A 26,977-nucleotide genomic window follows, 5' to 3' on the forward strand; every position below is an offset into this window, starting at 1 on the left:
CCTCCCATAGCCAGTAACCTGTGTTTATTATACATTACCCCCCCCCCATAGCCAGTAACCTGTGTTTATTATACATTATCCCCCCATAGCCAGTAACCTGTGTTTATTATACATTGTCTTCCCATGGCCAGTAACCTGTGTTTATTATACATTATCCTCCCCATAGCCAGTAACCTGTGTTTATTATACATTATCCCCCCATAGCCAGTAACCTGTGCTTATTATACATTATCCTCCCATAGCCAGTAACCTGTGTTTATTATACATTATCCCCCCATAACCAGTAACCTGTGCTCATTATACATTATCCTCCCATAGCCAGTAACCTGTGTTTATTATACATTATCCCCCCCATAGCCAGTAACCTGTGTTTATTATACATTATCCCCCATAGTCATTTATCGTTGGACCTAGGCAGCATGATGTCTTAGGCCAGCCCAGAGAGTGAGTGAGTGAGTGAATAATATAATATATATGTTCAGAAACATATTAGTAATATATGTAAATCGGGTTCATGCGAAGAGGGTGAAAAGATATTAAAGAAAAACACACTTATTGCATCAAATTTACAAAGCCAAACTTTTAAAAGCTTTCCTCATTTCTTTCTCGGGATGAGGAATATATCGGTTGTAGACTGAGGATTTCCATCTGCCCAATCTTTTAATAATATGCACTGGAGTGTCAGTGTTGAAGGAGACCAAAGCTGCCCCTATTCTAAATGAAAGACCCGAGACATGGATACAACCCAATCTTAGGAGTAGTGTTATGATGTAGAAGATGAATTTAGCCGTAGTCAGAGGGATTCAGTGAGAGTAGTGGTGAAATGTGTGTGGCATGACTGAGGGTGGGTAAGTAAGAGTCAAGTATTTTAACTGGGCACTAGTTCTAGGTGGGATAAAGTGGTATAGCAGATGGATGAGTAGTTTGGTTAGTTTTAGAGGTTTGTAGAGAAAGTATAAAGTGATCATGATTTTTAGCGATATGCAATATTTTTAAGGTGGTCTCAAACAAACATAAAATGCTATATAAAATTTGTGGGAATATCGAATAGTCGTGTACAGTAAATCAGAGAGGGCTCAGAATATCAAACCATCAATCGGTAACCTGGATGAAGTAGGGGGTCTATCTGTTTTATTAAATACGCGGTAATATGCTTTTAATGGGATAGGACATTAGGAAAGGTGTGTGATTGGGATAAGTGTATCTACCTGGCTCCTAAGCTTGAGCCATGCGTGGCTGCCTCCACACGAGCCGCATGCGGCTTTATCTCCTCTTCTGACTTAGCCGCGTGCACTGACCGCAGTGATCGGTCACATGGCCCGCCTGGCACTAGGAGCATGGCTCGAGTCACAAGCTCGCTCTTAAAGGGACAGTGGGAGCCAAAAGTTGCTTCAGGCTACAATTGGCCCACGTCATTCCAAACTACAACTCCCATGATTCTCTGGCTATCTATGTAATTTAAAGAATCATGGGAGTTGTAGTTCAGCAACATCTGGGGGGCCAGAGTTTGAGGACCCATGCTCTATGCTAATCTCTCTCTAATTTATGCTTTCGTCTTTCAAGTAAATCCATACCCTCTAATAGCAGTGTCCAGTGAAGCAGGAAGTCAATGGGCGGGGGAAATGGGTGGGCCACTGATGCGAATCACGTGATCAGAACTGCCAAAAGGGGCAAACATGCCCAAAAAGGAGGCATGTCTGTCCAAAGAAGTGGAAGGCCAGCCTGGCATCAGTGTCGCTATGTATCTCAGTGTCCCCATGTCGCCCAGTCCCCTAGTCTCTCAGTGTCCCCATTTCCCCCAGTGTCACCATGTCTCAGTGTGTCCCGTGTCACTAGGATACTGGGGGACACTGAGAGACATGGGAACACTGAGAGATCCAGGGACACTGGGAGACATGGGGCACTTGTGGATCCAGACATGGAGACACTGGGAGAAAGGGGGACACAGACACAGAGACAAGCAGACACAGACACTGGGAGTCATGGGGACACTGAGACACTATGAACACTGGCTGGGAGGCATGGGGACACTGGGATACATGGGGCACTTGTGGACATAGACATGGGGAAACTAGGAGACATGGGGACACTGAGACATTTGTGGGCACTGGGAGACATGGGGACACTAGGTACGCTTAGAGACATGGGGACACTGACACTGGCTGGGAGACATAGAGACACAGACACTAGGGACACTAGCTGGGAGACATGGGGACACTGAGACTTTAGGGACACAGACACTGGGAGACTAGGGGACACTAAAGACACTGGCTGGGAGACACAAGGACATTGTGACACGGAGACACTAGGGACACAGTGTCTCCCAATGTGTCTCCCAATGTCCCTATGTCTCACAGTGACCCCATGTGTCTTAGCATCCCCATGTCTCAACATGTCGCCTAGTGTCTGTGTCCCCATATTTCCCAGAGTCTCCATGTTTCCCAGTGTCTGTGTCCCCATGTCTCCCTACTGCCTTTCCACCCATTCTTCCCTTACCTGAGCTGTAGGGTGTCTCTGTTTGGGAGCTGGTGTCTGGACTCTCTGCGCTGTGTAACTGCTCCCCGCGGATCAGTGAATAGAGAGAGGCAGGGAGAGATATGCTGTAACTTCCTATCCCTGCCTCTCTCCACACACAGTGACCCTTCCTGGCTGGTGCAGGTATTGCAGAGAAATCTCCGTTTATACTGAGAAAAATATCTGCATTTGTATTGCCGGTATTACTGCAATACCGGCACGGCCAGCCTCAAATAAATACATAAAATACAAGTCAGGCTGCAAACCTAAGAGTAGTGTGTATGTAAAAAAAAAAGTAAATTTTTTTTTTAAAATGGGCCTATTTCATGGGCCTGGCCTGGAGCTGCAGCTCCATCAGCCCCTATGTTAATCCGGCCCTGATGTCACCATTTTTTCTGAATTTGGTAAAGTCCCCAGACAGTGCCGCATTAAACTTTTAGAAAAGATTTAGAACTATAAACAAAGAGAATCCTGCCAGTGACACCTATTTCTGCCTCTTCGTTCCAAATCCTTGCCCAGTTTAATTTCCTTTGCTCAATTACCTAAGCTTTGGAATAGTGGGGTGGTCATTAAGAGTGGTATTTGGACCAAAGATATCCAAAAAGGTATTGGGCTTCCCCTCCCCCAACAATTATATCCATTATCCCCACTTAGTCTGTATAATCTCCATAGTGTAGCAATAGCCAATAAACGCATCACAAGATCCCCAATATTTGGATAGCATTGAGGCAGACTTATCAAAGTATCACGGACACTTTATGCCTAATTTTCAGCAAATGTTTGGTGCAGTTTATAAAATCTGTTGGATTTTTGCATTGGTTTCCTTTTTCTAAGTGGGATAGGGGGAGTTGTCCCCTATCCATTTTAATTGATTTATTATTCATATGTTGCGATACAATTAATTTATCTTTTTCTTTTTTTCCGTTTCTCTTTTACCAGCACTCTAAATCTGGCGGTCTTCTGAAATGCAAATTTCTGTGACAACTCGTAGAAATTGAAAAACAATCTTTTGATATCTCTTTTAGCGCACTTTATTATTTATTACATGCGATCAAAAAAACGACAGAATGTAACTGTCACTTTTTCAGAACACTTTGATAAATAACCCCCATTGTGACCAAATAAATTCACAGAATTTGTGTGTATGTGTGTGCAGTCTAATAATGTGTGGTTAATATGTATGGGACTGTGCACTTGCTTCTGCTACATCCACATTATAACGAGACTAATATGTCTTGTTTACCAAGCATTGATGGTCTTATTGGTTTACTAGAGATGCTCCCTACAGGAAGCAAGAACAGAATGAGAAATAACTTTGCACACAAAATTTATTTAGCTTTCCTCAGGATAGTCACTCTGTTTTGGTGTCTCGGTTGTTTCCTAATGACCGCCTGTAGTTTATTATCTTGTATTTTAGTTTTGTGCGTCCGTTGCACTTTTTATATATATTTTTTTCCTTATATTGAAAAATGTTTCAGTGAGGGTTCTCGGCAATTAATAAACTCCTTTTCTGGTCATGTATGCCTAAATGCTTCAGAAAACATCCTGGAGTGCAACAATATAAATTTCACTAAAAGGTAAAGCCGTTTTATCTTCTTATTTTTATGAGAGCCCATTATTTATTCTTTGTACTGTTTTCTACACAAAGTATCTTTCATATTTTACTCTGTCCTTGATGTCGGTTCATTCCACAGAAATAAAGTATATGCAACACACAGAAACGGGAAAATACATAACTATATATACACTGAACAAAATTATAAACGCAACACTTTTGTTTTTGCCCCCATTTGTCATGAGCTGAACTCAAAGATCTAAGGCTTTTTCTATGTACACAAAAGGCCTATTTCTCTCAAATATTGTTCACAAATCTGTCTAAATCTGTGTTAGTGAGCACTTCTCTTTTGCCGAGATAATCCATCCACCTCACAGATGTGGCATATCAAGATGCTGATTAGATAGCATGATTATTGCGCAGGTGTGCCTTAGGCTGGCCACAATAAAAGTCCACTCTAAAATGTGCAATTTTATTACACAGCACAATGCCACAGATGTTGCAAGTTTTGAGCGAGCGTGCAATTGGCATGCTGACTGTGGGAATGTCCACCACAGCTGTTGCCCGTGAATTGAATGTTAATTTCTCTACCATAAGCAATCTCTAAAGGTGTTTCAGAGAATTTGGCAGTACATCCAACCGGCCTCACAACCTCAGACCACGTGTAACCACACCAGCCCAGGATCTCCACATCCAGCATCTTCACCTCCAAGATCGTCTGAGACCAGCCACCCAGACAGCTGCTGCAACAATCGGTTTGCATAACCAAAGAATTTCTGCACAAACTGTCAGAAACCGTCTCAAGGAAGCTCATCTGAATCCTGGTTTCCACTGTACAGGGCAGATGGGAGACATCATGTATGGTGTCATGTGGGTGAGCGTTTTTCTGATGTCAACGTTGTGGATCAAGTGAGTGGCCCATGGTGGCGGTGGGGTTATGGTATGTGCAGGCGTATGTTATGGACAACAAACACAGGTGCATTTTATTGATGGCATTTTGAATGCACAGAGATATCGTGACGAGATCCTGAGGTCCATCGTTGTGCCATTCATCCACAACCATCACCTCATGTTGCAGCATGATAATGCATGGCCCCCTGTTCCAAGGATCTGTACACAATTCCTGGAAGCTGAAAACATCCCAGTTTTTGCATGGCCAGCATATTCACCGGACATGTCACACCCATTGAGCATTTTTGGGATGCTCTGAACCGGCATATAAGACAGCGTGTTCCTGGTCCTGCCAATATCCAGCAACTTTGCACAGCCATTGAAGAGGAGTGGACCAACATTCCACAGGCCACAATCAACAGCTTGATCTACTCTATGCGAAGGAGATATGTTGCACTGCGTGAGGCAAATGGTGGTCACACCAGATACTGACTGGTTTTCAAACACCCCAGACCCCCCCTCCGCCCCCCCCTCACCCCCCCTCAATACAGTAAAACTGCACATTTTAGAGTGGCCTTTTATTGTGGCCAGCCTGAGGCAAACCTGTGCAATAATCATGCATTCTAATCAGCATTTTGATATGCCACGCCTTTGAGGTGGATGGATTATCTCGGCAAAGGAGAAGTGCTCACTAACACAGATTTAGACAGATTTGTGAACAATATTTGAGAGAAATAGACCTTTTGTGTACATAGAAAAAGTCTTAGATCTTTGAGTTCAGCTCATGAAAAATGGGGGCAAGATACTTTTGTTCAGTATATGCTCATTTTCCTTGTCTTTGTATACACACGCATAAATATAGTATATTGTATGTAATGTATATTCTCGAACGGTTTAACCCCAAAGTTGCCTCCAGCTCTGATGCCAACTCCCCGCCAAGCGGGGGACATTTCAGATTCAGGAAGCGTGGGTGCGGGGGAGGGTGCTGCTGATTGGCTGAAAGCAGTCCGCTGATGCTCTCAGCCAATCAGTGACTCCCCATTCACTAAACCGGCTTGGAAACAGTATGTTTCTTTCCAAGCCAGTTTAGTGAATGTGGAGTCGAGAACAGTTTAATCCCTTCCGGTAACAGTGCCTCCAGGGGCCTCCTGGCACCCTTACAACATCATTTAGGTGAAGTTGTTTTGGTGCCTAGAGTGCCCATTAGGGGAACCAGAACATTTCTGGTACCGCAACCACCATGTGCTGTAGTGGTTATGGTGTATGGAGTGTTCCTATAAAAATTCATGAGAATCACTCATGCAAGTAAGTGAAAGCCTCCAATGTGACTGTGGTCCTATTATAGAGCATAGCAAGCAAGCCGTTAAGTGATATTTCAAACAGCTGTAAATGCCCCATTAGTTAGCATTCTATGTGCATAAGCAATATCCCACACTGAACCCAGACCCTAAAGTACCATATGGCCAAACCCTAAAGGTCTGGGCGAATGATAATTGATGCACATGGAAAGAATTCACTTTCTCAAAAAGCACAGAATATATGCTAAATCCCAAAGGATATGAGTTTATATCCCAGCACACCCTTGCTCAAGCAGGAAATTTCACTTCCTTTCACAAGCCCTATAGTTATGACGGCTATGAAACAGGTATCCTCCCCCTGAACTGGTGCTGTCCGATAGCGAGTCTACAGAAAATACATACTACTTGTTAGTAACATAAAATAGGAACTTTGCTGCAATACCATTGATTTATCTGTTCAGCTTGTCCATAGCCGACGATGCGTTGCTGCTCCTGTTTTACTCCGCTGTATGCTTTAGGAAGCAAGCTTAGTATTTCTCTACAGTGTAAATGTGAATTAAAGTTAGCCCAATAATAAGGTGCTTGCTCTTTAGAGAAAATTGATGCAAAAAAATTATAAATGAGAGCCTAAGTAGTTATCTGTACTGTAGCTGTGTCAGCCAGATCTGGTTTTGTACTTATTCAAAAGAGCCTCTGGCCAAACAAGGTCATCCGAAGGACGAGCATTTTACCGCTGAGACCACAAATATGAATTGACTGATCTGATGCAGGATTCTGTGCAAATCTTGCTACACTAACCTGGATAGTTTTAAATCACCATCCCCTCCCTCGAATCCCCAAAAAATAAAACTAAATGTGTTTAGTATTTTTAATTCTCTATCTTTTAAAGCCACAAACATCTGCATTTCTAAGTAGAAGCTACCACTTAAAAATGATGTTGCTGTAGATAAAGACACATACTGTTTTTACACTTCCTGCCACTTCGCAGGTGTTTGGGCTGGAGGTGTGTGATGAAAACAAACCTAATCAGAAGCAGGTTTCAAAATAATATTGGAGAAAGACTCTCACACATATCTCGGCTGAAGAATTTACTCCAAAGTCCCTCAGCCAACAACAGAGCAAGAATAAATAAAAATATAAAAAAACTGCAGTACAGGTTCAACTTGAAAGTGATTTATTCCAAGTCCAATTGTTGAAAGACTGAATGAAACATATTTACTTTGAGGCATGTATCTCCTATATAAATCAGTAGGGGTTGACTGTAGCAGTTGTTTTTTTACATGATCTAGATAATGTCTCTATCCATTCTCTTTGAGAGCAACCTTACACTACCATGGCAGGTGACTTGTCCCATAATGAAGCACAGCAGTATCCTGTATTGGATAAAATGGCATGTATCATAAAAGTACATGCCATTTTATTCTTATTGTAAATAGATATGTTGATTTCTTAACCGTATCTTCCATTTAACCCCTTAAGGACACATGACATGTGTGACATGTCATGATTCCCTTTTATTCCAGAAGTTTGGTCCTTAAGGGGTTAAGAAGCCACAATAATATAAAACTGTTTTAGGTTTTTTTTCGTTTGTTTTTTTCAATTAGAATTGTGTAAAGTAATTTTATATTAAAATAGCCATCAGGATTAAATGCTCCATTTAATGAGCCATTGGAATAAACACGTGGTAATTCGTCAAATGGTCCTAAATACAAAAATCATATTCAATGGGGTAACAGCAAATCTTACAAGGAATCCCAACAGCTTGTGACTAACACGGAGATAAAAAAAAAATTAAAAAGACGCAATATCGATAAGCCACGACTAATTAACAAAACACCTTTGTGAAATATTACATGTAACAATACATAGAATACCTGGGGTTATCCCAAAAACCCACTCACACTTTAAAGAGCTATTCAAAGCTTCACATCTGTGTGACTGCCATGTGAGCATTGATTAGCTCTTGAATTAGTGAGTGGATTTTTTCATGTTAAACATTCATCATCACAAAGCATTATCATATTGCCCTATGATATGTTGTTATATTTTGAGCACATCACTGATTCATTTGGGGATAACGCCAGGTATTTAAAGTACATATTTTTACATGTTATATTTCACAGGGGCATTTTTATAATTAGGCGAAAATTATGGATTTTTATTGGTTTTTAATTAAGTACATGATCGTTGTAGTACAAGTGGTATTTGGTCAGTTGCAGGTCCAGAGATGTATTTTAGGAGGAAACTTGCCTCTTATTTTATGACTTTGCCCCTCACATGAATATAGAAATGTAAGGCATATTGGGGACCTAGTGAAGAGTCTTTTACCATATGTGTACATTGGGTCAGGTTCTTCATTGTCCACCAAATCCAGAATTGTGTTGGTTCTGTGTATCTGCAAAATTAATCACATGAACCCTCAAAAGATGCTAAATAAAACACAAGCATTTTTACTCTCTTAAACCACAGTATAATGGGGGGGATGGGACTGTGACTGAGATTATTACAACTAAAAATCATGTAATTAGTCTCAACTTCTCCCTTATTTTTAACTACAATAAAATTGCAAGAGTAATGATTAATGTCTGAGCCTCTAATGGCCAATTGAGATTAAAATAAATGGAAGTTGCCTAGGCCCAGATTTAGCTCCCATTTGTCTTAATATTAATAATTCAAACTCCTTATATGTTTATCTGAAGTCTTTCTGGACGCTTTCACAATAACTCTATCTCTGAAAGCATTTAGATAACCATTAGGAAAACAACTTAAAAAGATAATTCCCTCAGCAGGTTTAATAGAGCTAAATGGCACATGTTATGCTAAAATTGTATTTCTATTCCTTAAACCACATGAGCAATAAGAGATTTGTTCACTAAATAAACTCTGTTAAAGTCACCAGAAATTAAGATTTTCTAAATCCCAACCGGAATCACCAGTAGAACTTTTAAAGGAGTATTTATTGGTTATGGTGTCAAGAGTGCCCTGTCACCACTTCCCCATAAGTAGTCAACCCATTTTAGATTGGTTTAACTTGTTAACTGGGGTTCGCTGGGACGCTGCCCTGTTGACACAGAGCCAGGAACTTCTGTTAACTTTTCTAAGCTGAGCCCTGTAGTCCATGACTAGCGGATTGGCTGAATGGATTAGCTGATCACTCTCAGCCAGTAAGCTAAGTTAGACAGAGAGTTTCTAGCTCTCCATCGTTTGTAGTGGAGGTGGTGAGCAGCACCGAGCAGACTGCAGGGAAGAATTCAAACCATCCTAAACCAGTTTGACTACTTAAAATGGGCCTTAGTGGTTTTGGTGCTAAGAGTCTTCCTTTACGTTAAATCGACACTTTCAATGTTTAGTCCAAACAGCAAAAGTGGAAAAATAGTTGGGGAATCTTTCAGATTTTGCTCTTTTGGACAAATATTTGCTGTTCTCTTTTCAATTCCTAGAACATTGGTTTAATCTTATTAAAAGCAGTTTGTAAATGACCATCGGTATTCTTTCCCATCTGCTGGCGTGAGAAGCAAATTGCAAAACGGATACCAAAATAGCAGAGTTCTCGATCATATCCATGTGGATTGTACTGGACAGTTTATTTAGTTCAACTATTTCAGCCTTCATTTACCAACCTATTGCGTCATTTCAAGTAGAGCTTTTTCAAGATTAAATAACGTTGTTTATTTGCTCACATTTCAGGCGCTAAACCTGCCCCCGGTATCTGTTTCGAAAGAGTGAATTCAGCAGGAGATCCCTATGGTAACTGTGGGAAAGACAACGCTGGCACATTTATGAAGTGTGAAAGCAGGTAGCGTAATTTATTTATATTCTATAATTCAGGCGTCAAGTTTTTTTTTTTTCTGTGTAGTAATTTTTTTAAAATATAAAAGCTTGTTTTTTTTCTGTTCTTTATTTTTTCACTCTCTCCAGAGATGCAAAATGTGGGAAAATTCAGTGTCAAGGAGGGGCAAGTCGCCCTGTTATTGGTACCAATGCTGTTTCTATAGAAACAAATATTCCTCAGCAAGAGGGAGGAAAAATCCTTTGTCGTGGTACCCATGTCTACCTGGGGGATGACCTCCCTGATCCTGGCCTGGTGCTGGTCGGCACAAAATGTGAAGAAGGAAAAGTAAGAGGCATATTTTTCAGTAGTATCAGTAGCTTACAAAGTAAAACATTTCCTCATTAATGTCTTGGAATAAACCCACCATATATGATACAGCTTCTTTTTGCATGGGGGCACGGCTTTGGCAATGTCTCAAGTCCAAAAATCATTTGGTAGAGTTTGAATTTAAGATATTGTAAATGGGTGATGTTTCGCCCCTTTATCAAACTTGGTTGGATAAAGGTCTTGAGGGGCTAAAATATCTCCCGTTTACTTTGACCTTAAAAACATATCACTCTTTTTCTTTTTGTGCTAGATAACTTGTTTTTTTCACCTTCAAATAGTCATTATTTGTTTGTTTTTATCCCCATTGCACAAGGCTCCTGAACATACTGATGTTGTATAAATAATCATATTTGAGGTTGTGCTGCTGTAGTTTAGCAGGAGAATTGTAGATATACACGTATGTCAAGGTATGTTCGTCTTCACAGAGTGGCCACTTTAAAAATGACAATTATTGGGTAATATATCTTCCATGGGGGGTTGGTGGGGGTGGGGGTGGGGGGGTCTGAATTAATGGACCACACATTATTTCTAGAGACTAGTATTTTTGTTTTCATGACAAGAATGCCTAAAGTGTACACCTACTGAACAAATCGTGTGCAGAGTTCTTTGTCCCAAAAAGGGCTAAATATGGGCAGACAACCACAAAGTCAATTGAGCCTAAATAACACTTAAGTAGTACGAAGAACAAGCAGATGCCCAGATCGTTAAAGACACAAACATGTACACTATATATATAAAATAAACCAAGAGGGCTGCACTCACCTGAACATGCGTACATTATAGGGTGCTGCTGGAGCCAAAATATACTAAATACAGAATCCAGCGCACTCGCTTATTAACTAAACAGTGATTTCAAATCTTAGAGATTGTAATAGTTTTATTTAAAAACACCTCACCTAGGCAAAAAATGATGGGGGTTTAGTTACATTATATGATCATACATTTCATAAGCCTGCCAACTACGTCAAAGTACCCCATATTCGGCAGGTCCTATCCTAGTAGCAGCCTAATGCTTGCTCTTATGAGATGAATCCACTTACTTGGAAAATGCTTCCTTACTAGTGATGTCGCGAACATAAAATTTTCGGTTCGCGAACGGCGAACGCGAACTTCCGCAAATGTTCGCGAACCGCCATAGATTTCAATCGGCAGGCGAATTTTAAAACCCACAGGGACTCTTTCTGGCCACAATAGTGATGGAAAAGTTGTTTCAAGGGGACTAACACCTGGACTGTGGCATGCCGGAGGGGGATCCATGGCAAAACTCCCATGGAAAATTACACAGTTGATGCAGAGTCTGGTTTTAATCCATAAAGGGCATAAATCACCTAACATTCCTAAATCACAATGGATATGGATTGACACCTGACATATGACATATTGACACCTGTCCTCAGAGACCCTGATACACACTGACACAGAGCAGAATAGGGACTGTTCCCCCTACATAGGGTCACTTGGCAGATATGGATTGACACCTGTCCTCAGGGACCCTGATACACACTGACACAGAGCAGAATAGGGACTGTTCCCCCTACATAGGGTCACTTGGCAGATATGGATTGACACCTGTTCTCAGAGACTCTGATACACACTGACACAGAGCAGAATAGGGAATATTCACTAAATGCCAAACATTGCGATACAGGGGAATATTCAGTAAATAAGGATAAGGGGGGGGGGACCTACTGTCCTCCCCCCCGGCCCCCACCCCTACGTGGTGGGTGGGGGCCATAAATCACAATGGGGGGACCTACTGTCCTCCCGCCCGCCCCCACCCATGAGCGGTGGGTGGGGGCCATAAAAATAATGAGAGGGGGACCTACTGTATGATGTTGTATCGATCAGGTAGTGTAAGGCTTACGCCCGCTTCACAGTGACAGACCAAACTCCCCGTTTAACGCACCGCAAACAGTCCATTTGCACAACCGCAAACTCCCCATTTGCACAAGGTTGGATACCAAGCTAGCCATGTCCCGTTCCTTGTCCTCACTGATGTCATTGAAGGTCTCTTCCTCCACCCAGCCACGTACAACACCAAGGGTCCCCGAAAGGTGACAACAAGCCCCTTAGAACGCCTGCTGTGTTTGTTCTTCCACCTCCTCAAAGCCACCTTCCTCCTCTGACTCCTCTTCTTCAGACTCCTCTCTTTGCGTTGCCTCTCTCTGCGTTATTTTAAGGTGTGTTAAGTAGTACTATTCTTATCAGTTTAATCCCTGTTACGAGTAGAGGACTATTTCCTTGTTTCGCCAAACCCCTTCAAAGATGGAAAAAGCGGTATGAGTGGAAGAAACGAGGAAATGTGGTCAGGTGGTGGTGCCAGCCCCATCGAGGGCTTGTACCCAGGTATGCTAATAAACTGAAAAAAGAAAAAATCTCCTAAGAAGGAGATCTAAAACTGGCATAGGAAAAGGTTAGACAACTATAATAAAGTGATACCTACAAATCCTAGTGAGCATAGGTGTATAATAGAGGGAGAAAGGGAAAGCAGAGTAATGCTTCCTAATACCGTGGTTAGTACCCTTTGTTAAAGTAAATTGAGTAATGGACAAAATTCTTTATTGTATCATTTATAAATAACAAATGGATACTATACTCATTCCCCTATAGTGGCAAATTGTGTAATAATGGTAATACTATTACCTATTATATAATATTGCCAGGGGCAAGGAAATTCCCTCTAAATAGATGGGTATAGGCAGAGAGTATGGAGACAGGAGGGATGCTGTCATAAAAAGTGTCAATAAGGTGATATAAAGTTAAATGTATCACAGACACACAGCCACCCTTTCTCTTAGCTAGTTTCCAGAAATGCTGGATAGGTAGAAGGGCTATAAAGACTCAGAGAGGTCTAAGAAGAATCCTCTAAACTAGCCCTAATCTCCTTAAACACCTTCAAGGGTGTTCTAAGCTAAAGCTCAATCTAAATGTTTAGATGACTGCCTGATTTCCCATCACAGATGCTGGCTAGGAATAACATTGTGCAAGACAAAGTGGGTCTAAGTGCCCATAGTGCAGTAAAGTGTCCCTAGTGAAGTGAAAAAGAGAATAACGAGCTTGGGCCCAAGAGAATAACGAGCTGGCGCCCTAACGGGGGACGTGTATATGGCATCGATTTTAGGAACCGGGAGATGGAAAAAGATGCTTGGTCGGTCCTCCTACTTCAAATTTGGGGCACTGTGCGTGCAATCTAATGTGCCACCAGATAGGAGTGGTGTGTTAAGTAGTACTATTCCTATCAGTTTAATCCCTGTTATGTGCCTTTTTTTGGTTTGGTTTTTGAAGCCACAGTGCAGCACCAGAGGCCCGAAAAATTAGGCATGTACACATGCCTGAAAAATTAGGTATTGTTGCAGCCGCTGCTGTAGCAGCGGACAGAAAAATTGATGTTTGTTTCCCAGGCAGAAAGCGCCCTAAAACATTGCGGCTTGAACCCTAGTTGGTGGCGGATAAGTCACGCAAGTCAACCGGCATTCAGAGCTAAAATACAGCAGCGTGTGGACCATTTTTAGCCCAAGGCAGCTCATCTCATCAGGCCTTTTTTAGTCGAATGTATCGCCCACTGTCAGTCCCTTCGGGATCCATCCCTCATTAATCTTAATAAAGGTGAGGTAATCTAGACTTTTTTGACCTAGGCAACTTCTCTTCTCAGTGACAATACCTCCTGCTGCACTTGAGGTCCTTTCTGACAGGACACTTGAAGCGGGGCAGGCCAGAAGTTCTATCGCAAATTGGGATTGATCCAGCACTCTTCACAGGGCACGCTCCAGGAAGAAAACAAATGGTATGATGTCGCTGATGGTGCCTTCGGTGCGACTGACTAGGTTTGTCACCTCCTCAAAAAGACGCATGAGCCTACAGGCATTGCGCATTAGCGTCCAGTAACGTGGCAAAAAAAATCCCAGCTCTCCAGAGGCTGTCCTAGCACCCCGGTCATACAAATATTTATTAACGGCTTTTTCTTGTTGGAGCAGGCGGTCGAACATTAGGAGTGTTGAATTCCAACGTGTCGGGCTGTCGCAAATCAAGCACCTCACTGGCATGTTGTTTCGCCGCTGGATATCTGCAAAGTGCGCCATGGCAATGTAGGAACACCTGAAATGGCCACGCACCTTCCTGGCCTGCTTCAGGACGTCCTGTAAGCCTGTGTACTTATGCACAAAGCGTTGTATGATCAGATTACACACATATGCCATGCACGGCACATGTGTCAACTTGCCCAACTTCAATGCCGCCAACAAATTTGTTCCGATGTCACAAACCACTTTGCCGATCTCCAGTTGCTGCGGAGTCAGCCACTTTTCCACCTGTGCGTTCCGGGTGGACAGGAGTGCTTGTCCGGTGTGACTCTCTGCTTTCAAGCAAGTCAAACCCAAGACGGCGTGACACTGCCGTATCCGGGATGTGGAATAGTACCTGGGGAGCTGGAGGGGTGCCTTGATGTGGAGCAAGACGCAGCAGCAAAAGAGGATATGGAAGAGGATGGAGTAAGAGGAGTAGAGGAGGTGGCAGCAGGCCTGCCTGCAAGTAGTGGCGGTGTCACCAAATCCTCTGCAGAGCCACGCATTCCATGCTTGGCAGCCGTCAGCAGGTTTATCCAATGCGCAGTGTAGGGGATATACTTGCCCTGACCATGCTTTGCAGACCAGGTATCAGTGGTCAGATGGACCCTTGCCCCAACACTGTGTGCCAGACATGCCATTACTCCCTTTTGCACAATCGCGTACAGGTTGGGGATTGCCTTTTGTGAAAAGAAATTTTGTCCGGGTACCTTCCACTGCATGGTAAAAGCTGGCGGGCTAATAGTTCAGACAAGCCAGCTGTCAGACGCCGGGCAAGGGGGTGACTTTCTGACATTGGCTTCTTACGCTCAAACATGTCCTTGACAGACACCTGACTGTGGGCAGATGAGCAGGAACTGCTCAAGGCGAGAGATGGAGTGGCGGATGGTTGAGAGGGGGCAAGGAGGACAGCAGTGGTTGATGTGGCTGAAGATGCTGGACCAGGAGGAGGATGGCGGCTTTGAGTTTGTGTGCTGCTTGTACTCATGTGTTGATCCCATGGGCATTTGTGATGTGCGATCATGTGCCACCGCAAAGCAGTTGTACCTAGGTGGGTGTTGGACTTCCCACGACTCAGTTTCTTTTGGCACAGGTTGCAAATGGCATCGCTGTTGTCAGAGGCAGACACACAAAAAAATTCCACACTGCTGAGCTCTGCAATGACGGCATTCTGTTGGTGGACACAGCATGCGTTGATTGGCGTGCTGTCGGGCTGACCCCGGGTGCCGATGCATGCTGTCTGACTGTGCCACTAGCTCCTTGCGACGACCTCCCCCTGCTTCCAACTCGTCTCCTCCTCCTCTCTGTCTTCCCATCTGAACTTTCGCCCTGTTCTTCTTCTTGCCGAGCGGGCACCCACGTGACATCCATGGACGCATCGTCATTGTGGCGAAACCGACCTCGCCACGTGTCCTTGGAGGGGGCTGCTTGCCTGCCTCTTGCCTTTGGACTATGGACCAGACTTTATGTGAATGTGTTAACCCAGATAGCTATACCATGGAGCCTATTCATATAATGAAAGACTATGGGAAATACTTTAGCTCCATGGCAATTGTACTGTGTGAATAGGATCTGCGCGCTATTCGGTAGTTTTGTGCGCTCAGATCCCAGCTATCTGGGGATATGTGAAATGTCTGTGTGTTATGGATAAAAAGTAACTTTCTGTATTTTAAAGTGTTTGTCTTTCTGTAACCATGTGGTTAATGGAGACTGTCTCTGTGCTGGAGATAATTGGATTACTTCTCCAGCACAGAGAAGGCTCTGTAAAAACCGGTCTGAGCTGGAAAGCTAGGGGTTTTAAAAGATACTTTACTAACTTTTGAACCCCTGGTCTGATCCATGCCATTTTTTAATATGTTGTTCCCCTGAATGGATTAATTGTGGATATGTATTTTTATGTGAATGTGATGTATGGTTTTAGATTTATGAAAGTTGTGTAAAAAGTATATTTTAAACTGTATGCATAATGGGATTATGTGTCACACTAAGGGGAGGGGATGTGTGGGTTGCACCCGTGACACTATTGGTCATTTTATGCCTCCCCCTGGGTGTGGCCTGTATGTGTGAGATGGAAATAAAAGCCAGGCTGGATGAGCCAGTCCAGAGTTCCTGTTTAACCCTCAAAGTGAAGTGTTGTCTCATTATTGGGGGAGGATTTATTGCATGCTGTTCCAGTTTGACTGCTAGGAGTGCAAACCTATTCGTATGGTTCCTGTTCAACTGTCTACAGCATTCAGAGGCTTGAGAGGATTCATATGCTTCTCTGATTCGGTGATTGTGGTGTCGGCTAGAGTGCTTGAAGGCCTCAGGAAGCGCTAGGAGCATCCTTTAACGGAGGTACTCAGTCGGGGTGCCAGGCGATCCGTTACATTGGTGGCAGCGGTGGGATGGCATCCTAGTGTGAGGTAAAGCAGCTCGGAGACACAGTTTGTTTGGATTACAAAGGGAGGGCAACGCTAGTACCCGTACAGCGCCCCTATCTACAAAAGAAGCAACGTCGGCAGGGCAAGCATGGCGCCCAGTTACAGTCAACAGGAGTTTGACGCTATGATGAAAATACTGCTGGCTTTCTTTGGACCAGAACCCCCGGAGGAGAAATACATACAGAGCACAAGGAAAACAGCGGCAGCGTATCTGCAGGGTCGAGCAGACAAAAAGGCAGCTGAAGGTGCCGTCCTTCCTCCACAGTGGCAGTCTACGGTTCAGGGAGAGGAGCCAGTTATCCCCTCTCCCCAGCGGCTGAAAGTGTGTAAGGGAGAGGAGTTTGTTACCCCCTCTCCCCAGCGGCAGCTTAGCACACCAAGGGGAGATAGTAAGCCCCTCACTAGCGCAGATGGGACCGTGGTCTCTGCGGCCAAGCTACAGGGAGCTGAAGGGGCCGTCCTTGCTCCCCAGCGGCAGTCTACGGTTCAGGGAGAGGAGCCTGTTATCCCCTCTCCCCAGCGGCAGCTTAGCACACCAAGGGGAGACAGTAAGCCCCACACCAGCGCAGATGGGACCGTGGTCTCTGCGCCCAAGTTACAGGGAGCTGAAGGAGCCGTCCTCCCTCCCCAGCGGCAGTGTGATTTGTTGGGAATTGGGAGCCCGGTCTCCATTCCCCAAAGGCAGAGTATCCAGCAGGGAATGGAGAGCCCAGCCTCCTTTCCCCAACAGCAGGACTCTGTGTTGGGAGGAGAGACAGTCGGTCTCCCTCCGCAGAAACTGGAAGTATGTATGGGAGAGGAGATTGTTACCACCTCTCCCCAGCGGCAGATTATTAATGAACAGGGAATAGAGAGCCCAGTCTCCATTCCCCAGTGGCAGAGTGTTCTAATGGGAGAGGAGCTGGTTACCACCTCTCCCCAGCAGCAGCTTAATGTACCAGGGGGAGACTGTAAGCCCCACACCTGTGCAGATGGGACCGTGGTCTCTGCACTTCCAGCACAGGGGGTAGGGATGGTCGGTCCTGCCCCCCCACGACAGGGCTGTTTAGCCAAAGGGGAGACAGTCGGTCTCCAGCAGCAGAGCGGTGTATCTAAAGGGGAGACAGTCGGTCTCCAGCAACCAGGCTTCAACCCGACTACTCCCGTGGTAGTGCTGGCATCCGGGCAGAGTACCGCTGGTCTCTGCCCACTCAGCAACCCACCAAGGCAGCCTACCAGTCCCCCACACAGCCATGGTGAGGCACCTGGACATGGACCAATTTCTCCTCTACCCGGGTGTAGTAACCAGTTATTGTGGGTGGGCTGTACTGCTGTTTCTGTTTTGTGGGTGGGTTGCTGGACTAACCAGGGCACTGACCGGCAGGAGGTCAGATACCCTGTTAGTCTATTTGGAAAAGGGGAGAAGTGTGGTGAAACCGACCTCACCACGTGTCCATGGAGGGGGCTGCTTGCCCGCCTCTTGCCTTTGGACTATGGACCAGACTTTATGTGAATGTGTTAACCCAGATAGCTATACCATGGAGCCTATTCATATAATGAAAGACTATGGGAAAGACTTTAGCTCCATGGCAATTGTACTGTGTGAATAGGATCTGCGCGCTATTCGGTAGTTTTGTGCGCTCAGATCCCAGCTATCTGGGGATATGTGAAATGTCTGTGTGTTATGGATAAAAAGTAACTTTCTGTATTTTAAAGTGTTTTATGTCTTTCTGTAACCATGTGGTTAATGGGGTCTGTCTCTGTGCTGGAGATAATTGGATTACTTCTCCAGCACAGAGAAGGCTCTGTAAAAAACGGTCTGAGCTGGAAAGCTAGGGGTTTTAAAAGATACTTTACTAACTTTTGAACCCCTGGTCTGATCCATGCCATTTTTTAATATGTTGTTCCCCTGAATGGATTAATTGTGGATATGTATTTGTATGTGAATGTGATGTATGGTTTTAGATTTATGAAAGTTGTGTAAAAAGTATATTTTAAACTGTATGCATAATGGGATTATGTGTCACACTAAGGGGAGGGGATGTGTGGGTTGCACCCGTGACACTATTGGTCATTTTATGCCTCCCCCTGGGTGTGGCCTGTATGTGTGAGATGGAAATAAAAGCCAGGCTGGATGAGCCAGTCCAGAGTTCCTGTTTAACCTTCAAAGTGAAGTGTCGTCTCATTATTGGGGGAGGATTTATTGCATGCTGTTCCAGTTTGACTGCTAGGAGTGCAAACCTATTCGTATGGTTCCTGTTCAACTGTCTACAGCATTCAGAGGCTTGAGAGGATTCATATGCTTCTCTGATTCGGTGATTGTGGTGTCTGCCAGAGTGCTTGGAGTCCTCAGGAAGCGCTAGGAGCATCCTTTAACGGAGGTACCCAGTCGGGGTGCCAGGCGATCCGTTACAGTCATCATCAACCGCTTCACTTGTATCTGACAACTCAGCAAACGAAGCAGCAGCGGGTACGACATCATCATCATCACACCATACGTCCATGTGTGTAATGCTGCCTGACTGAGACATATCCCTGTTATCTACATCCTCTGGCAATAATGGTTGTGCATCACTCATTTCTTCAAACGGATGTGTAAATAACTCCTCTGACAGATAAAGTGAAGCGGCTGTGTTGCTAGTGTTGGTGGTGGCGGCAGGTGGGTGAGTGGTATCTTGAGAGGTGCCCGAAGCTAAGCTGGAGGAGGATGGTGCGGCAAGGTTCCGAGCGGAAGCTGTAGAAGATTGGGTGTCCTGTGTTAGCCAGTCAACTATGTCCTCAGAACTTTTCAAGTTCAGGGTACGTGGCCTCTGAAAACTGGGCATTATTCTACGGCAAACAAAATATACACAAGGTGTATAGTTGTGTAGGCGCTTCCAACTTAAAATAGACAATAAAAGTAAGTGTGACAGAAAGGTGTAATCCCTTAACACCTAAAGGTAAAGTGAAACAATTAAAATAATTCACACCCACTTAGAAAAATATACAGAGTAAAAAGGATATACCACCTATTGCAGATATAGATATGGTGGTTACATCTGTAAAACAAATGAGACATACATAGTGTTTTCCATATAGGTAAAAACAAACAATTGTATCATATGAGGATTGAACTCACAAGGATGGAGCCTCTTAGGCTCTATGTACTTCGCTCTCGGGTGCCTATTCAGGCTTTCGATAATTTTCAGTTGAAGACCCAGACTCCACGAATTCAAGAGTAAATAAGGGTTTATTAATTGATAAAATATTATATGAAAATATTAATAATATAGGACAAAAATAGGCAGATATATGTATAAAATACAGCGTGGTATGGTACTGCAATAATGGCCAAAATTAAAAGCAGCAAAGCACCACAGCATATACACAAAATAACAATACCGCCAAATGAAAGTCCCAGTAAAAAGTCCAGTAAAGTGCAAACGCGTTTCAGCCCTAGATGGGGCCTTCCTCAGTGCTAAATTCCTGGAGAACCTTCAGGGCTTAAGTAGCCCCCTTGATAAGTCCAACTGCATCCAGCTGTGCTTCAGAAATCCCGCCAGACATATCACTTCCGGTTTTGGGAAAAAAAAAAAAAAAAAATTTTTTTTTTTTTATTTAAAAAACATGTGACTTCCGGTTGGATGCGGTCATGTGATGTATTTGTGTTCCACCATGCGTTCCACACTCGGGCATGGTGGAATTGACTACAGAAAGTGTTCATATTGAAAGAGGGCATTTGCCCAAACAAATAATACAATAATATAGTAGAATAAATAAACAAATTGAGTAAGCTGTGAATAAATAAATCGGAATAGAAATATAAAATACAAAATATTTGTTAATATAGGTACATATAAAACATCATATATAAAATAGAAGAAATGTAACTCAGGGGGATGTGGAAGGGAGAGGAAACGTCCTAGAAGAAAAGATATTAATATAAAAATGTAAATATAATATTTAAAAAATATATAAAATATTATATTATAAAAAATGGACTAACTCAAAATCTATGTTAAGACCTTTAGGGCACATAGTATTCTACGGCAAAAGGGAATCACAGCACCACGACCACGACGGCCCCTGCGGGGTGGCCTGCCTCTGCCTGTCATTTTTTTTTTTTGGATTAGTGGTGCTATGCGTGCAAGCTACTGTGAGACCAGATATGAGTGGCACTGTGCAGTGGCAGAGGTTGGCAGAGTACACACTGTAGGCCTGACACCCGCTTGCAGACAACTAACTGCTATTCAATCTATAACAGTGAAAAATGTTTTGGGGTTTTTAAATGCACGCTATTGTGACACCAGATATGAGTGGCACTGTGCACTGGCAGAGGTTGGCAGAGTACACGCTGTAGGCCTGACACACACTTATGAAGGACACTGACTGCTATTATATTAGTCAAGAACTTTTTTTGTTTTTAAATGCAAGCTATTGTGACACCAGATATGAGTGGCACTGTGCACTGGCAGAGGTTGGCAGAGTACACGTTGTAGGCCTGACATCCGCTTGAAGGACACTGACTGCTATTAGATTACAGTCAAAAATGTTTTTTTGTTTTTAAATGCAAGCTATTGTGACACCAGTTATGAGTGGCACTGTGCACTGGCAGAGGTTGGCAGAGTAGACGCTGTAGGCCTGACACACCTGCTTGAAGAAAACTAACTGCTATTCAATCTATAACAGTGAAAAAAAAAATTGTTTTTAAATGCACGCTATTGTGACACCAGATATGAGTGGCACTGTGCACTGGCAGAGGTTGGCAGAGTACACGCTGTAGGCCTGACACACAGACGCTTGCAGACAACTGACTGCTATTCAATCTATTACAGTGACAAACATTTTTTTTGTTTTTAAATGCAAGCCATTGTGACACCAGTTATGAGTGGTGGCACTGGGCAAGTGGGCACAGTATTCACTGTGAGCCTGACACAGAAGCTGACAGGCAGGCAACTGCAATTAGATTACACAGGAAAAAAGCAGACTGATGTTCTAGCCCTAAAAATGGCTTTTTGGGGTGCTGTCCTTACAGCAGAGATCAGATTAGTCCGTCAGAACTGTAGTGGACACTGAATACACTAGCCTAGCTATCCATTTCCCTATCAAGCAGCAGCAGCTACACTTTCCCTCCTCTCACTGAGAATGCAGCTTCAGAATGAATCTAAAATGGATGCTGTACAGGAGGTGGGAGGGTCTGGAAGGGAGGGTCTGCTGCTGATTGGCTGGAATGTGTCTGCTGACTGTGAGGCACAGGGTCAAAGTTTACTCAATGATGACGAATAGGGGGCGGATCGAACCGTGCATATGTTCGCCCGCCGTGGCGAACGCGAACATGCTATGTTCGCCAGGAACTATTCGCCAGCGAACCGTTCGGTACATCACTATTCCTTACTGGGACTCTCTGCAAGTCAAGGCTAAATAGGATCCTGGAATGAGGCACCTGTAACAGGGAGGGGTGCAAAACCAAGGAGTTGGCTTGGGACTCCCAAATATATAAAAGAAACCAAGAGGGCTGCACTCACCTGAACATGCATACATTATAGGGTGCTGCTGGGGCCAAAATATACAAAATACAGAATCCAGCGCACTCGCTTATTAACTAAACAGTGATTTCAAATCTTAGAGATTGTAATAGTTTTATATAAAAACACCTCACCTAGGCAAAAAATAATGGGGGTTTAGTTACATTATATGATCATACATTGCATAAGTCTTATCTCTAAGATTTTAAATCACTGTTTAGTTAATAAGCGAGTGCGCTGGATTCTGTATTTTTTATATATATACACACACACACTTTCCTTTAAGCAGTAGGTGGGACGTATGGACAGCAAGCAGATGTAACTTAGAACAAATACAGACCGTTTGCAAACCGTGTAATATTGGTGGGATGTACTAGAGTTCTTGCCATTTCAAGCTTTAATATGATATATTGGAGTAATTTTTGCTAAAATACGTATTACAACATTATTTACAGAAGCTCCTGGCAGCATACGTTGGCCAAGTTTCTCATTTTCTTTGAGAGGATCCACCCAGAAATGTCCATGCGGGAAACTGCTCCAGACATCCTCAGCCAAAATTCCCGCCTATTTCTTCATTGGCATACACAGTCCTTATTCAGTGCATCTTGCTCATGTAGCCAAATCTGCTGTGATCATACTGAATGTGCATGCCACTGAGATAGATTTTTATAACCATCCTGTTTTGGGGAATGATTTAAAAACATATTTATTTATTTTTAAAGAGCGTGAAATTTAATCAATTAAAAAAAAAAAAAAAAAAACTAGCCGTTCTTTGCCCTTTCTACTTTCTTGACGTGTTCTATTTTCTTGCATTGAGTTGCTGGTGAGATTATGTACAGCTACAAAGACGTTTTAATTCAATGTTGGAAACTGGCATAAGGGGAGAAATATTAGCACTATTAATGCCAGGGAAGACTACGATAAGATGTCACGAGACAATAGCGAAAGTGTCCCAATTGGCATGGCATGTCTCCGTCTCTGGAAATGTATTCCAAATTAAATTCCAAAAGCCCTGAAATGGTACTTGCTCCCATAACATCTGTATTAGGAGTTCAGAATAAAAAGAAAAGCTTTTAAATATTGCAGTAGGTTACTTCCCAGATTGGCAATTTTAGATATGCCACTTTTATTTGAAGTGGTTACGGAATGCTGTGTGCCTGTGTAGTGTGAATATGCAAATTCTAAGCACTGCTGTAATCAGACCACTCTCTCGCCGTATGCATACTAAAGTAGGTTTTCTCTATGTCATTTCTTTATTCTATTTTCTAGCTCAAGGGAATATCGTCTCTAATGATGAATTCCTGTAGACTAGAGCATCGGGTTTTTTGTGTGTTTTTTTTTTTTTTTTTTTGTCTTCTGCTAATTAATATGCCTGAACCTCTCGCTTTCCTTCATCTGTATTATAAGAATCTAACAATTTCTCAGCTTACATTTTGTTTGCAAACCTCTAGGTCACTTTCCCTTCCACTTTAATATGACATTATCTCTCAGCAATTTCGCTCTAATCATCGTAGATTTAATAACCCTATTGTGGCATATTTCAGTGCCCCCTGATTAAACCTGTGTGGTTCGTACTACCATGATATGACTTCATGCTAATTACATCTTTGAACCCTAATCTTTATCAGCAGGCTCGCACTATCTCTGTATCATGTCAGGAGAATGAAAAACCTGCATTTCTATTCCATGTAAATGAAGACACGTATTATTTTCCGAAATGCGCGTGGAATCTCATTTTCCAGAAAGTCATTACTTCAATTCAGTTAAAAGAACATTGCTTTTTTTTTTTCTCTCAATTATATATTTCTGTGCTATCAAGAATTAATTTAACTTAACATTAAAAAAAAAAAACAACTGACAAATGATTTTAGTAAAATGAGACTCTATTAAGTTTTTTTTTTCCATTTTTTTAATATCTAATTTTTAAGTGACCAGGGAGCTGGTGTAAGTAACACAATGGCTAATTTCTGAGAGTTAATAGTACTTGGTAGGGTATGCTGGAAAAGCATTTTGAGAACCTTAACTCCAAAGTAAATATCCAATTACTATGGGAAACGTACTCCTCGTCTCTTCCTATGGGAATAAAAATTAGGGTAACAAGAAAAAAACTGTTGGTTCTGTCCAAAAAATGGATATAAAATATATATGGGTGCAGCAGACTGTGTTTGGCAGAGCTAAAGCCCCAAACTAAAGAATACAGTAAGGCCTCAGATGCTGAGACACAAACTATCACATTCTGGAATCTCCAAGTCTTGAGGGTTTACAGCCGTACTGCTTAGTTTTACTTTGGATATTTGAATATGTGTTTGCTAGTATTAATCAATTAAGTAAGAGGAATGTTAAAGCTGTATGGATGAAAGGTTTCACCAAGCATTCAGCAAAAAGGAACAGCTGCCATCTTTGTTTTCTACAAGATTCCATACCCACAAAGACTCTTGGTTTCAACTCCAAATTTGTCAGACCCCCAGATAAAACCCCTCTTGCCAGAGGAAATATGAGGGGGGATGCTCCAACTACTCACCTGGCTATGTCCAGGTTTAGGTTACCCCTTGTTTGGTGGGTCAGTGTCCAAGGAGCCACTTGCTTTCTACGGTAGGGCAGGCTGGTAAAATGTGAAAGACTAGCCTAGACATGAATGGATTGGAAAATGGTCCCGTTCTAAAGGCAGAGCCAGCACATCATGGGGACAGCTAAAGGTCACTGCATTTGTGTGGTATATATCTAGATATGTCCAAGGTATAGTAGTGTCCATATTGTCCAGGGGTCACTCCTGCTACTTCTGTAATAATATAGAATACCTTAGGGCTCCAAACATTCTCTCTACACTAGAAATTGGCAAGTGAAAATCCAGTCCTGGCTAATTTAGAGGGCAGTGGACCCGTCAGGCTGGTAGTGGCAAGTAACTTTACACTTGGCTAGTAGCATGGGACGTGGAATTTTGAGATGTACATACACACACAGGTTCTCTAGATGTTATTAATTCCCCCATACAGAACCAATACTGCACGGTGCTGCTAGATTTCAGGCTATCTTCCCGAAAAATGTAGTTTTGTACCATTGTATCTTTTCCATTGTTTTGATGATTTATCATGATGTGGTGTAATTACTTAATTCTCTAGTGCGCATAAGATGAATAGCCTTTCCATAACCAATGATGTATCTGATGCAAGGAGAGCATGGGTTTGCTATATTTTTAATGATGTTTTCTTCACTTTTTTTTTTTTTTCCAAACCAGTGCATTGGCAACAGCCACAGTTTATGGGCTGGTTGAATAATTTAATAGTTGGACCACAATTAAAGGGATTTATTTTGTGACCACATGCTAAAATAATTCCCTGTTAAAGGGAAGCTGTCACTTAATAGAATTTGTTATATTATGTTTACTTATTCCGATATCACAATTGCAACGTTTTATAAAAGTGCTATCACATCTGATAGTTATTGACAGCAAATCATTCTTTAAAGGAGTACTTTACACACATAAAGCATTTCAGCTCGCTAACGTGCTGCATTGATCAGGACCACCTCATTTTAATTGCAGTTTATTAATCTGATGATTTCTATTTCAAATCAGTACTTTTCTTAATCACTCCAGAAACGCCTCTTGGCTATCAGACATCCATGGAGTTCATCTTCTGCTTCCTTAATGAGAAGCCTCTGAACGGTCATTTCCCGAGAAAGCCTGTTCTGGGGAAAAAGAGGAGAGCTTGGAAAGGCTGCAGACAAGAGATGTGCAGCTTTTGTCAGCTGATTTTGGATATATCCCTTGAAAAAAGGGGCATAAATAAATGCATACATGTTTTCATTTTGGGTATATCTACTAAATAGTGATTTAAAAAAATATTTGGGAAATGGATTGTTGCTTTAACAAATATCTACTTGTGAGGTGTGAAAAATAAAAGGTGCATGTAAAATATCCACACCTCTTCATCCTGCAACTAGGCGCCTCAATCATTGTTATAAGCTCTGTCCTCCGCATAAAGATGTCATTTGGTAAATCTTTAATATAGATTTAAAAGCAAACAGCATCTATATGATTCCACAATGTTGATACAAATTGTAGGTGTCTTTTAATGTTTAATTCAATGGTTGATTAAAGGCAAGTTCCCATTTAATGGATTTGACAAAATGCAGTGAGTATAGCACAGCTCGCAGTGGATGACTGTACAGTCTTAACATCCGATAAATGATCTAAGTGTAATCCTGTTTTCTTTTTTTTTATAGCAATTTAGGCTTGAAATGTACATATTATTTACTAAGCTTTTGATACAAGTATCCTTCCTCTCTCTTCTTGGACCTTATTCTACTATTTGGCACTGTGTGTTAAAGGAACACTCCAAACATCATAACTAAATTAGTGGTTTGGGGGCCATGAGTGCCATGGCATATTCCCTCCAACCTAAGTAGTCAAACTGTTTGCTTATTGAGTGACAACTTACCTGGGGTCCTGATCACTTCCTATATTGAAAGCTGGAGGTTTCTGCACATTTTGCTCTGCTAACCCTGTCATGCAGGTCCAGCTCATTGGCTTAGAGTGTCAGCTAATTACCCTCAGCCAATGAGCTAAGTCCCGCACTGTCAAGTTTAGCTCAA

At 42.6% G+C, this 26,977-nt stretch overlaps 1 protein-coding gene across 2 annotated transcripts in view; it reads left to right on the top strand.

Moving 5' to 3' along the window:
- Positions 1–26,977, top strand: part of ADAM12 (ADAM metallopeptidase domain 12) — a 532,069-nt gene that overhangs the window by 462,272 nt on the left and 42,820 nt on the right. For both annotated transcript variants that reach the window (XM_063434720.1, XM_063434721.1), the window contains exons 15-16: positions 9,946–10,054; positions 10,177–10,375. In XM_063434720.1, the coding sequence (XP_063290790.1) occupies positions 9,946–10,054; positions 10,177–10,375 (308 nt within the window). The remainder of the gene's footprint in view (positions 1–9,945; positions 10,055–10,176; positions 10,376–26,977) is intronic.

This window comes from Pelobates fuscus, chromosome 10 (assembly GCF_036172605.1).
Source record: "Pelobates fuscus isolate aPelFus1 chromosome 10, aPelFus1.pri, whole genome shotgun sequence".
Taxonomy (NCBI): Eukaryota; Metazoa; Chordata; class Amphibia; order Anura; family Pelobatidae; genus Pelobates; species Pelobates fuscus.